Genomic DNA, 12,888 nt, shown 5'->3' on the forward strand with positions numbered 1-12,888 from the left:
ACTCGTTTTGTTGTTGTTTTTGATGGGCGACCGCAAGAACATTGGCTGCATGTGCTTTTCGTTTGGTTGCAGTTTAACAGCTGTTCCCTTTGAAATAACCCCCTTTCTGCTGCTGGCTTTGTTTCTTACTTGCTCTTACCCAACTTTTCTGACCAGTAAGGCTTCTCCCTCCTCCCCACCCACCTGGCCCCATTCCTTGCCCTCCCCACCACCACCCTCGGAACCCTTTTGGTTATTTCAACCTCCATGATTAAACTGGCCCCCAATTGTTATCAAGAAGATTCAGGAAGGAGGATGAAAAAAGGAAACATAATCTTATCTGAGAATAGAAAATATGATAAGGGCCCCCTATCTGGAGGCTGCAGTGTCCCTCGTGGTGGGGCTGCAGCAGTTCCTTTGAAAATAATCACCGACACCATCTCTGCTAAATCACCTTTCACACAGCTCAGGCCTTTGATACAAAGGCCCCTGGCAAAATTAGAGCAGGATTGTGGAGACCCCGGAGCAAACGCATTAAATGCTCAAGAGATGAGAATTAGGGGGCACCCAGCTATAATTGCATAGGAGGAACTTCTGGGGGGGGGTGATGATGTGCCTCTGTGGATGTATGCGTATGTGCATCTGTGTCTCTGATTGCTACCAGAGGATGACTACAAGTTATAGAGTGTGGCATGAGGTGCTAATTAAACAGCCTTTGTACCCTTTAATTATCTGCATAGGAGAGGAATTAGTGCTGGACTAAAGGCAGCGTATGATGATTCTGAATGCTCAGCTCTTTTAGAAGGTCTCAGGTAAAGCGTGAACAGAGCAGTCCTGTGCTGGATATGGGTAAACAGCAAGAGCAAGCCAGGGCTTAGTTCTTTTAGGTGTGGCTTTTGGTTAGTGGTGGTGGTTGTGTTTTTATTTGGTTGGTTGTTTTTCCCCCTGCCTGTTTTGCTGTCAGAAACCTCAGGGTTAAACTTCTCTTGTTTTATTTCAGCTGAAGTGAATTTCACAGTCTTGTACACCAATAGACCCTATTTGGCACACTGCAAAAACCCTCAGTGTGTTGCTCCCAGGAACTTGGCAGACTTCTGCATGAATGTACCTGACCTGATGCAGGGCTGGTGCAGCGAGGGGAGGCTGCTGGAGCTGAGAAAGTGAACTATCCCGCAGGGACAGGATGGAGGTGCATTGAGTGAATGTGTAGGATCGTAGGAAATGCAAATATATGGGCCATAAGTACTGCTATTTTCAAAGGCACCCAAAAATCTCCCCTGTAATCATTCTGGCCCAGGGATTTCAGATACTCAGTTTCTGGGCCATCAGCACAAGATGTCTTTCAAGGGTGGTATGAAATAGCCCTTTCTAAGCAACAAGGTTATTTTAAAATGTTTTAAATTAGTAACTTAAAATTGGAGATTTCCTGAATCCCAGCTCACTTCTGAAAATTACACATTGCTAATTGGCTCTATACATTTGTGGTGACTGTGGCTTCTATCTTTTAGGAACTGATTCACCTTGAAACCTCCAGCCCCCAAGCAAAGTCCACTCGTTTGTGAATCTCAGGTGAGGAAGTTTTGCTCAGGGCATAGGCAGTGCTGAAATGGTCACATCTTGTGAAATAGTTTAACGAAAGAATCCAGGCTGAACATGGCAAAGCTCAAACTGTAACGTGGTTCCTTTGCGATGTGATCATCTGGAATTAAATCCCTGCTTCTCATAGAGGAAAAGTTAGGTTTTTTCCTATCTTTGTGGTGGGACACTGCAACCCAGGGGAAGGAATCTCAAGGCGAGGTTTTGACTCCAGCACTGCCTCACTACTCTAAGGTAAAAAGTTAGTAAAAAAACCAAATTTGAAGTGTTGGCCTGGAAGCAAATTGCAGTGGTGGGAAGTTGGCATGAGGAGTGATAGATAAACTCAGAAATCCTTGTCTTTCTGCTGATCTAGCTTTTAGGGGCTGGCATTTGTGAATGCAGCCCATTGAATAGCAGTGCTGTAGCATACTGGTCTGTAACAGAGACACGGGGCAAAGTTGTGGATGACCGGCAGAACCTTCTGTCCAATTTTTTCCAGATACACAAAATATGCCCTTTAGGTCTTTTCCTCCTATTCTTCCCCCTTGACAGCGAGAATTATGGATGGAGGTGTCAGCCTCAGCTTTAAATTTACAGTTACATGTTGATTTGTGGGATATTCGTGCAAGTGAAAAACGTGTTGGTTTGTGGAGCATTCGGAGGGCTAAACAGTGAAGTTGAACATAAATTCATTTTACCTTTCATAGATGGGCAGAATCCTTTCAGTCACTTCTATAGCTGGCAGTCAGAAGGGAGTCCCCAAAGCTGGTATTACCACTGAATTTGTAAGGTCAAACCGTAACCCCAGGAGAGGAGGAGAGAACCATTTAAAACTCTGTAGATGAGGCCCTTAATGACATGGGTTAATGGTGGCCTTGGCAGTGCTGGGGAATGGTTGGCCTTATTGAGCTTAAAGGTCTTTTTCAAGACTCTATGGTTGCACGAACAGTTTAAAGAAGAAAAAAAAGAAGGGGGGGGGGGGGGGGGGCCGAGGGAGAAAAACCAAACAGGGAAAGCTGCTTCACCGGGGAAAGTAGTTTAAAAACCAGACACCTTTCAAGGCCCCAGACTAAGCCTTTTTTGTAAGAAACGGCTTGGGAGTGGTGCTCTCTTCTCCCTGACCCTGCAGTGTAGAAGGGGCTGGTTCAGGAAGCTGGTTCAGAAGCAGGAGAGGGGAAAGAAAACAACCAACATCAACACGTGCACAGTCAGTGGGGTTTAAAAATCCTCCTTCATCGTGGTTTTAGCAGCAGAGGAGACGTTGGTGAGCGTGGAGGGAGGAGAGCTCTCTCACAGTCCCTGACCCCGGCATCCCTCCCATATGCAAGCCATCCTGCTCCCCTTCACAGGCCCTTTGACAGTTGCACCTCTCCACGAGGGGTTTCCAGGCATTGCTCAATCTCTAACCTTTGTGTGCTTCCTGCGAAGCCCGCTCTTAAATAATGCTTTATCAAAAAGGCCCAGAAATTTGATATGGGAGATGAGAAGATGGGCATGATCAGGGAAGATAATACCAAAGAACTGTCACTTCCCTGGCTGTAGCTTTGTTGGCCCTCCTGCTTTCTGAGATAAAGACACAGCAGCTGGCCTGGTGCTATATCAAAAGGCTGATTTGGCTGCTTGATTATATATGAAATATAGATTTAAAGCTTAACTTATGTTCCCAAAAGCGAATCAGTTGCAGGGTAAAGCCTGACACATTTGTTATGATCACTAAAGAGCTTTGCTGGGCTTGTTGATGCTCATAGTGGCTGGAGGGGCTTTAAAAAGCTGTTTGGATCCAGTTCATGGAAATCTTACCTGTTTGGAATTTACTTATATATTTACTAATAACAGCATAGGGTGGGAATAGGTTTCTCTCTGCTATCCTTCTACCCCTGAGCTTCAGGAACCGCCTCCAAAGGAGTCAAACCTTCTTTTACCAGTCAGAAAGGGAAGGAGGCAGAAAATCTCTCAGAGGTCCTGTCTGGAAAGGCTGTGATCTAGGCAAGTGCTTAAGTTCTACTGAAGACGACCTTCTTCAGCTCCTTAGGTAAATGCTTTGCTAGATCTGTTGCTTCAGGCTTTGTTCCTGGAAAGCAGAGTATATGAGACCTAGAGTAAAGCTGCTCTAATGTTACTGAATGTTAGTGGTACCCATGCAAGCTGTCAGAGAACAACCTGGGGCGTCTCTGTGGGTACTGTAGGAAGAGAAGCTGTGGCTGCCCCATCCCTGGCAGTGTTCAAGGCCAGGTTGGACACAGGGGCTTGGAGCAACCTGCTCTAGTGGAAGGTGTCCCTGCCCGTGGCAGGGGGCTGGAACTGGATGAGTTTTAAAGTCCCTTCCAACCCAAACCAGGCTGTGAAGAAAGCACCGTTCAGGGGTTGTGGACCTTTGCCATATTCCCTGCCCCTTCCTGTGTGTTTGCCAGGCTCGAGCCATCCTGCCTCGGCTGACGGGCCTCTGGGGCTTGTCTTGTCATGGATGACACACACATACACGCACAAAGAAAACCCTGGCAATCTCTTTCTGCAAGAGTCTCGCTGCTTCCAGGGGGAAGGAGTACAAAGTAATTTGATGCCTTCATTATCTTCATAACATGAACCAATTTGTCAGCAAACTACTGTGCGGCCTGATTCCCGATTGCAGAGAAAACCAGGCTGGGAGAGAGGACGATTATTTGCACCTAGTTTGAGCATTGTTCTTTTTCAGAGGGATATAAATACACTGTGTAGAGCTGGCTCATTAGAAACTTATCCGTTTGTATTTATGGTTTAATTAAATAACTGCACGGGAGGACTTGGGTTTCTAATCACAGGAACAATAACGGGTTTGCCCTCCTTATGGCGGCTTGTCTGAGGAAGGCTTTGTAGGCACGAGTGCATTTAATCTGTCAGCTCCCAGCCCTTGATGCGAAGAAGAAAGTAAAATCTTTTAGGCCCCATTGTACAGGTGGGGGAACCTGGTTATTGGTTATCCAGGTTACTGACTTCTTGTGAGAACACTTGGTTTTCTGCCTGAGAAGCAGGGCTGGGAGGATAGTGTGAGTCATGACTGCTCTTTGCCTCTAAAGAGAGAATCCCCTACAGAGCCTTGTAAGAGCCACTTTCACCTCCCTTCTTGTTTTATTACAGATTCCAGGCTTACACCAGCTTTCCAGTCACCCTGAGTCTTGTTTTGGGTTATTTTTTTGCAAATATAGGAGAGGTTTGCTTGTCATGGCTTTGATTTTGACCTAGAAGGAGAAGGATGCAATGTACTGGGTATGATTCCCCTGGGTGAGCCCCTGCACAGTGTCCTGGGGGCTAAACTCCTATGGGGCTGGGCTATCTGCATGGGCACACTTTGGGTGCCATGTAGGGTAGATGGGAGATGGGTTGCAACCCACCAGAAAAGCTGCAGCCAAGGTGGGTAACCCTCTGCCTGTCTCTGAAGGTGATCCCTAGTCTGGTGTTAACATTCTATTCTGGTGTTGTCTTTGGACATACCAAACCCTGTAGGATTCTTACCACCACATGTTTCCCATAATAATTCCACAAAAGATTTGCTTTGAGTGTTTGATGGGGGAGAGTCTATGTCATGGACCTGGAGTGAAGGTGAGCATAAAGCTACTTTTAGGTAAAGGTAGGCTTTCTGTGTCTGCCCACTCCTTCACCTCTTGCATTATCCCACCTCTGTGATCTTGAGATGGGACAGAGCACAGAAGGGTGGTGAGATCTTCAGACATCCATCTTCAGGCAGTGCTTTCACTTTAAGGATGAATTTTCTCACCAAAAATTTGGGAGAAACCTGAAGGAGCTGCCTGTTGCTTAGAGAACAGAGAGGAAGAGCTCTTTGACATTATATTTTGTTATTTCTAATCCCTATCGTAGCTGCTGTTTTTATTTTTAATTTTATTCTCTTCCATGTTTAATGTGGTCCCTTAAATTGTTTAAGCTCCTTTTTCTTTAACTCAGTTAAATCAGATTCCCCATACCCTGAAATATAAAATACATGGAGGTTTTCTCTAAAGCATAGTTTATGCAAATAATTCCCTCTCTGCATTCCTGTGCTAGAGTCAAGCACTGCATATCTGATTGGGCTCTTAATGACTTTTGGGAATCATTTAAATATCTAGCTGACTAGCCCAGTTAATAATCAAAGCCGCAGCTCCTTGAAACAGGAATGACTCATGGAGGAAGAAGAAAGCTTCTGGTGGTTTCGCAGCCTCCTCCTGCCCCATCACCGCAGTGCAGCTCCGAAGGGCACGGCGCTATCAGATGTTCCCAGGCAAGGTGCACCCTTTCTCTGCTGCTCCCAGTGCACGTTTGGGTGGTGCAGACTGCCAGCCCGGCTCCGGAACATCTGCTGCCTGCACATCCCGCTGCTGGGAGCTCGCTGGAGCTTGGAAACAAAGCGGATCAGGGGCAAATTCAGTGTTTGAATTGCAGATTTTTCAGGGGGGTGGTGGGGTGGGGGGTGACATAACCCTCAGATTTTTGCAGTGGGGCTAGAACTGATGCTGGTGGCGCTATCTGTGAATGAATCGGGAAAACAGTGAACACTGGGATTTGCCCCTGGGATTGCTGATCTAATTCAGTGTGTCCTTTCCCAAACGACTGCTACTTTACCTGTTGGAGCGAGTCCAGAGGAGGCTACAAAGATGCTCCAAGGGCTTGAGCAGTTCTGCTCTGGAGACAGGCTGAGAGAGCTGGGCTGCTTCAGCCTGGAGAAGAGAAGGTTCCAGGGAGACCTTAGAGCAGCTCCAGTGCCTAAAGGGGCTACAGGAAACCTGGAGAGGGGCTTTGGACAAGGGCCTGTAGGGACGGGACAAGGGGAATGGCTTTAACCTGCCAGAGGGGAGATTGAGATGAGCTCTTAGGCAGAAATTCTTCCCTGTGAGGGTGCTGAGGCGCTGGCACAGGGTGCCCAGAGAAGCTGTGGCTGCCCCATCCCTGGATTGCTGTCACACGCTGTTCCTGCTGGCTGTGCTGCAGGCAGACAAAACTCTGCTTTGGTGATGGGAAAATAGTAATTAGTGTGTGTTTCCCCTTCTCTTACACCCCAGGGTCACTCTCCTGAGCACTAACATGATGTTAGGACTACCTTTGGCATCTCTGTGTTCTCTTTTGTGTCCTGAATGGCAATATTCACTGACACATGCTGCTTTTCTGATTTATGAATTGAGATATATTCCACCAGAGAGAATGAGTGCCCGAGGGAGGAGAGCAGGACTTTGATCTCACTGTGCTTTTGAAATATGACTGTAAAATCAGAATTAGATTGTAATCTCTTTGGGGCAGGGACATCTTTGTTTGCCCTGTACAGTGCCTACCATGCTTTGGGTGCCATGTTATCAACAGCAGAGGTTGAGTAATGAGTGATGCTCACAAACTGTGTCTGTTGACCCTGCCATTGAGCAGCTGTTCTCATCCTATAATTAATAGTGTGCTTTGATTTCTTTTCCCTGCTTCTCATCTCTATAGTAAGTGGACTTTTCTGGGCTCTTGGATCATAGTTGGGATGGATCTGCTGCCCAGCCCTTGCCTGGGGTTCTGGGCAGCTCTGCATGTGCCGTGTGAGCTCATCCATCCTGGTGAGACACTGGTGCAGGTTGCCTAGAGAAGCTTGCTTGTTAATTGCCTGCCCTGAATCAAAGGTTTTCAGTGGGGGCAGCACAGCAGATGATGTCCTGTCTGCATCCCTTCAGAACTGCTCTTTCCTCAGCTCCAGAAGCAGCACCATACATAACGGTTTCTCCAAGCTTTTGCTGTCACTGCTACTAAAAAATCCTGGTTTAATTTGTAACCATTACATTTGAGTGGGAAACTTGCCTTAGCATTGTAGAGCAAGAGGAAGGAAAGGATGCTCAAGGTGTGATTGTTGTGATTCCTAAATAAGTCATGGGTTTTGATGTTAAGGGCTTCTATCTCCTCCTACGCTGTGTATTTGGCTTTGCTTTTTAAGATGAAAGATGTGGTTTCCATGTTTTCTGTACCTGGTGGCTCAGATTCGAGACAGTTACTTCCATAGTCTCAAGAGTTGAGTTGTACAGCTTTGGGATTGACGGCTGCCCCTCTCCACAACCCCCTGTTGCAGTGGGGAGGCTCTTCACCCTGAAGAGAGGGAGCAGGATGGGATCTCAAGATTGTTTGAACTGAGCTGGCTGTGAAATGCAGTCTGTGTGGAAACTCTTTAAAGAGGACTGTTTCCCCATCTGTCCTGGTAAGATACAGGAGCACTTATGAAGCAATCTTGCTTTCCTAAGACTAGATTGGGGTTGAGAGAGAGGCAGAAAAGATGCCCTTTTTGAGACCCACCAAGCTATGAGTTAAAGCTGAGGTACACTTGGGTGATGTCTTCAGCTCAGTTGCCTCTAGGTGCTTTGCTCTAAAATGGGACATGATGTGTCTCATTTCACGTGGGCTACTGAGCTGTGTCCTACAATACTCCCCTAATTGTCTTGATTCTCCAGCTACAAAGATCGATTAGCACAGACAGAAGTTTGTTGCCTTCCCAGCCAGGAAGAAAAAGGCAAAGGACTTGTGGAAGGGAGGGGGGAGAGCTCAAAAGGAGACTTTGCTGGCAGATGACTGCAGTGAATCTCACAGCCCCATTTAGCACATCCATCTTTCGAGAGTAGCTGATGGCACATGTGAAATGCAGCAAGTCCTGGGGCTATTGTGTAACTTGGGGGATGCCTGCAGCCGCTGCTCATAATTAATCATTTAAGCACCAGTAAAATCAAGTGACTTTCCTGACAGTATCCAAACTGCTGAACTCAATGCATTTCAAAAGTTCGCTGGATGCTGAACCTCGAATGACCCATGGATGGATCTGGAATAATAATTTTCATAATCCTCAAGTCATTATCTGAAGAGGGAATGTATTGTTCTCCTAATTAAGTCCGTCCACACGCTGTGCAGCTTCCCATGCAAATGCACTGTGCATAAACTAATTAAAAGAAATATAAAGCCACAAGGACTTAAACTGCCTTTCATGCAATCTCTTTAAATTATAAGGAGCCTCCCTCCTCCCCCCTCACACACACAGACTCTAACAAGGGATTCGGCACCATATTCAGCAGGGAAAACCACTGAGCAGTTTTGGATCAGAATCTGGAATTCTCCAAAATTTATTAGAAAGCCTTTGTTTTATGGCATTTTTGTGAGGGCCCTGGATGTGTAGAAGACCCAAATTAAGTGAGAGTTATGATCTTTTAATAGGAGACAGTCCCTGCCCTGAAGAGCTCACGGTCTATACGGACAAGACAGCCAAAAGCTGGAAGAGCCTTTTTTGCAGTTAAACAGCTCAGCCATTGAAGAGTTGAATGACTTTTTCAAGGTCATACATACAGTGCTGGGAACTGGAGGCAGACCTGGTCCAGCACTGGAAGTACCTGAGTCTCCTGCCTTTAGCAATAGACCAAAAAGACGTGATCTGTAGAAACTTATTTAATGCAACAACACCAAAGGGCGATTTCCCAGTGGAACTCAGGAGTGTTTGGTTAGCTGGGAGGTGGCTGTCAGACTGCTTGGCTGTGTTCAGTAGTTGTTTCATGTTCTCAGTGTGGTGGAGGCTGTGCCATTGGAAAGCAATGAGTTGGAGGCCTCCATTTGTGTTTGGTTGTGGCAAGGATGCGAATGAAGCAAGTTGAAGCTTCATTCGTTTATTGTCAGGGTCAGCCTTCCTGCTGTAATTTCCCTTGGGAATACTGCTGACATTGCCTTGGGCTTCTGCTTTGCAGAAGAGGAGTGGAAGCTCTGGATGTGTCCTGCTTGCTGTTTTCACTCCTCTTGTAGCATGTCTGGTGTCTGCAGGTCTGCTGGAGCACTGTGGTGTTACTGCTGCTCTCCTCCTGTAGGAAATCAAAAGCAACTTCAGTATTTTGTCGAAATATAGATAATGTATGTTCAAACATATCATCATAGTCTCCATGATGATAGCAGGGGGAGGTGTCAGTAAATATTAACATGCTAGATTAGGGTGTAGCTTAAACCAGTGGGTGCGCCAGCAAAAGATAACTTGGATTTTTGCCTTGCTCAGACTTTCTCCCACAAACACCTTTCTTGGCTGCTGGGATTATGAGATACTCCACATAAAGACCAGGGCACGTGAGATGGGGAAACAACCTTGTAAACCGAATCTGAGTTTAATGATGGCACAACTCAGTGTTTTTACTGGTCTGAGTGGTCTTCAGGGGGTTGGTGGTGCAGAGATTGGCATTTGCAAATCTCACATGATTGTGAACCTGCTGTGCACGAAGACCATGAGTGGCAGGTCACAGGTAACAGGTCACATAGCAAAGGAGTAGTTTGTGTGTAGTCTGATCTGAGCAAAGTACCCAGACAAAGAAGCCGGTGTTTGCACTGCGGTGAACTGGGTCGATGCAGCCATGCCCAACCACAAGAGAGGACACAGCAGCAACCGTACAGCTTTGAGCCACAGGTGGAATAATATCAGCTAGATGCTAGATGAAGATGGGCTGTGTAGCTCACAGCCCTGCAGAAGCCTTTAAGTTCTGCCAAACAGATGCTAGTTGGTGCCTGCATCTTCTGAACAAGTGATATCTGCTATTATCGAGGCAATAGAGGTGCAAGGTGCAGAAACAGCCCGTTAGTGTGTGAGTGCCATCCACAGGGGAACTAGTTCAGGGAGAGGTGGCAACCAAGCCCTCAACAGCCCAACCGCGGCTGGATAGGAATTTGCACATCAGTTTTGAGAAAACACAGGATTTCCTCGCTCTCATTTGTAGCGGGTGTTTATAGGTGCAAAGCGGAAGAGGAAATTTCCTCAGCCTGGTCTTGATTACTGTCTCATTTTGCATGTGACAGGTTTCCTGGCAGCATCTCTACCAATGCAGCAGTCATTGGAAAAGGCAGCCAGAAAAGGAGGGTGGCAAAGAGCTGGGAGGCCCCTGCAGCATGGGATCAGAACTGGAGTGAACAGGCAGTTCTCTTATCTGATGTAGCCTGGAGAGCAGACAGATAGGACTGCAGCAATCAGTATGATGGGAATGTGGTGGGTGGACTCTACCAAGAGAAAAGAAACCCTCCCCTCTATGGATGAGCCTTCATCTCTCTGTTTCCCCCCTCTTCATTCCTCATTCCGGTAAGAGGGAGGATCTTTTCCCCATCTAGCGATGAGATGAAAGAGTGCCCCCTGTTTGACACTTCATGAGTTGGCTGAACCCTACAAAATGATCTTCATAAAATCCTGATTCCAAATCATCAAAGCCTTTTCCTGACTGGTAAAAACCCTAAAAATTCCTGGAAGAACTGCCAAAGGGCAATGGGGCTGATTCTGTCAACTGCCTTTGGTTAGAGCTGGGTTTGGTTATTTATGGGGGCCAGGGGAGGCAAGAACTTTCCAGATGGGCGGCTGAACCAAATATAACAATGATAAAAATCAATGCAGTTATGTGAAGGGAAAAGAACGCCTGTGCTGAAGGGCTGCTTGAGGCACACGCTTCTCTGTGTGAGACATCCCTCAGCACGGTGCTGCTTGTGGCATCCCATCCTGCGCTGCTCCATCCCCGTGTGCTGCACAGGCACCTCCTCCATGCCTGCTGAAATGCAGCCTTTCCTAGGAGGGTGCTGGCTGGATTTACTGGTACCTACCTAACCTTCAAAATCGTCTGGGTTCTTAAGTCATCCTGAAGTATTAATTCTGATCACTGAGAGCCCTGTTGGTGTGTGTGGCACTGCACAGAGAAAAAACTGTCCCCTGTCCAAAGGCATTGCAGTGTAGGCATACAAGGCAAGAGAAAGCATAAGAAAGGCAAAACATATGGGGGATTGGGACTGATTTTAGGTCTTTGTATGCATCCAAGAATAGAGGAGGAGGGTTCAGTAATTCCTTCAAGAAGGAAGCTTGCTTGCCATCTACTTAGTGAGGAAGCATGCTGAGTGTCTGGTGCAAGTGGGAAGATGGCTGGGAGTCAGGACTGCGTGGGAGAGATGAAATATCTGGTGAGAGAGGAAATTTGCTGGAGAGAGTTGGAGTTGGTGACTGCAAACTGCCTTCTGGCTGAGTGCACCCTTGGGTTTTCTATGTTAGTGAAGTTGGGGATGCCTGCATGGGCTGTTAATTATCCAATCCAGTATCACCACTTTCCTTGTGTTGATCTGTATTTTTGGAGCCGTCCCCTGGTGGAAACCCCTCAGTACTGTCATGGGAAGGATACGTAAGAAATTGTCCCTTGGGCAATTCTTTTTTTCCACTGGGTTCTCTTGTACTTCGTTCACTCTGGTATTTGCACTCTTGGCCTCACCTGTTGACCAGTATGCATTTACACTGTTGAAAGGGTGGTGATGCTCAGTCTACTGAGGTTGCTGTTCATCACTGCAGTGAATTCCAGCTCTCTAGGTATGTCTAATGAAATTGGGGGAATTAGTCTCTCTTATCCAAACAGCAGAGCTGTATTCAGTTGGGTTTCTTTGTCTAGGTGGCGTTCTACACCCGTGCATGGTCCCACCATCTATTGCCCTTCACCAGCCCACTGTCTTGTGGGAGGTCAGTCCTGGCCCACAGTCATCAGTCAAGGAAGGTGCTGGCTCCTCTCCCTGCTCCTCAACCAGGGGTGGACCTTGCCTGCAGCAAGAGACGGCCGGGATGAGGTGAGTAGTTTGTTTGCTTATGAGATGGCAGGACCCTAGTTTCTTGTCAAAGATATGTGAGATAAGAGATGTCATTGATGTTTCAAGGTGTTCTTACCACAGGCCTTAGTCTGAAATGACACTGTTCATCCACACTTTCTCTCCAGCTTATTGATGAAGAGAAATTTTTCCTGTTTTCTCCAGCCTCTGGAAAGCACCTAGACAAAAGAATTTTTCAGACACATCATTTCCTTTTGTGAATCAAACTCTACTCCCTTAATGTTCAGCAAATAATTTGTTCCAAAGGGACCGCGTTGTATGTGATCGTAATTACATTTGGTTTTTAATAATCATAAACACTCCTGTTTTCTAAGAACCAGCAAAACTGATTTCCAAATCATTTAGTTTGAATGGCATGTTTTGTGTTTGTTGCATCTTCTCCCCCATAAGCACTTCTAAAGAAAAACAAACAATGTATTAAAAAAGAAAAGAAACGCAAGTGTGGGGGGAAAAAAAACCTTGGAGAACTTTAAAAGACTCTGAACCTGAAAAGGGAGGGTGGGATCAGCTAATTTGTCCCTCTTTTGTATGGTTTATTAAGCCTTTTGTTCTGGAACGCATGGGTTCAGTGGGAAAGCGGTTTTTGATATATAATGTATTTACTTTTGCTAATTAATTAAAGCAGTATTCATATGAAAATGCCGACTGATAATGGCTTTCACAGCAACAACTGTGTTTTTTAAAGTAGCAACTTTTAATTACAAATTGACTGGC

General features: G+C 46.3%; 1 protein-coding gene across 1 annotated transcript in view; it reads left to right on the plus strand.

Annotated features, from left to right (window-relative positions):
* The first annotated feature begins 1,491 nt into the window (after positions 1-1,491).
* The window catches only part of LOC115614448 (golgin subfamily A member 6-like protein 7), a 41,966-nt gene continuing 30,569 nt past the window's right edge, over positions 1,492-12,888 (plus strand). The window contains exons 1-2 of the mRNA XM_030501368.1: positions 1,492-1,548; positions 11,964-12,135. Of these exons, the coding sequence (XP_030357228.1) occupies positions 11,984-12,135 (152 nt within the window). The 5' untranslated portion in view covers positions 1,492-1,548; positions 11,964-11,983. The remainder of the gene's footprint in view (positions 1,549-11,963; positions 12,136-12,888) is intronic.

Source organism: Strigops habroptila, chromosome 11 (genome assembly GCF_004027225.2).
Source record: "Strigops habroptila isolate Jane chromosome 11, bStrHab1.2.pri, whole genome shotgun sequence".
Classification (NCBI taxonomy): Eukaryota; Metazoa; Chordata; class Aves; order Psittaciformes; family Psittacidae; genus Strigops; species Strigops habroptila.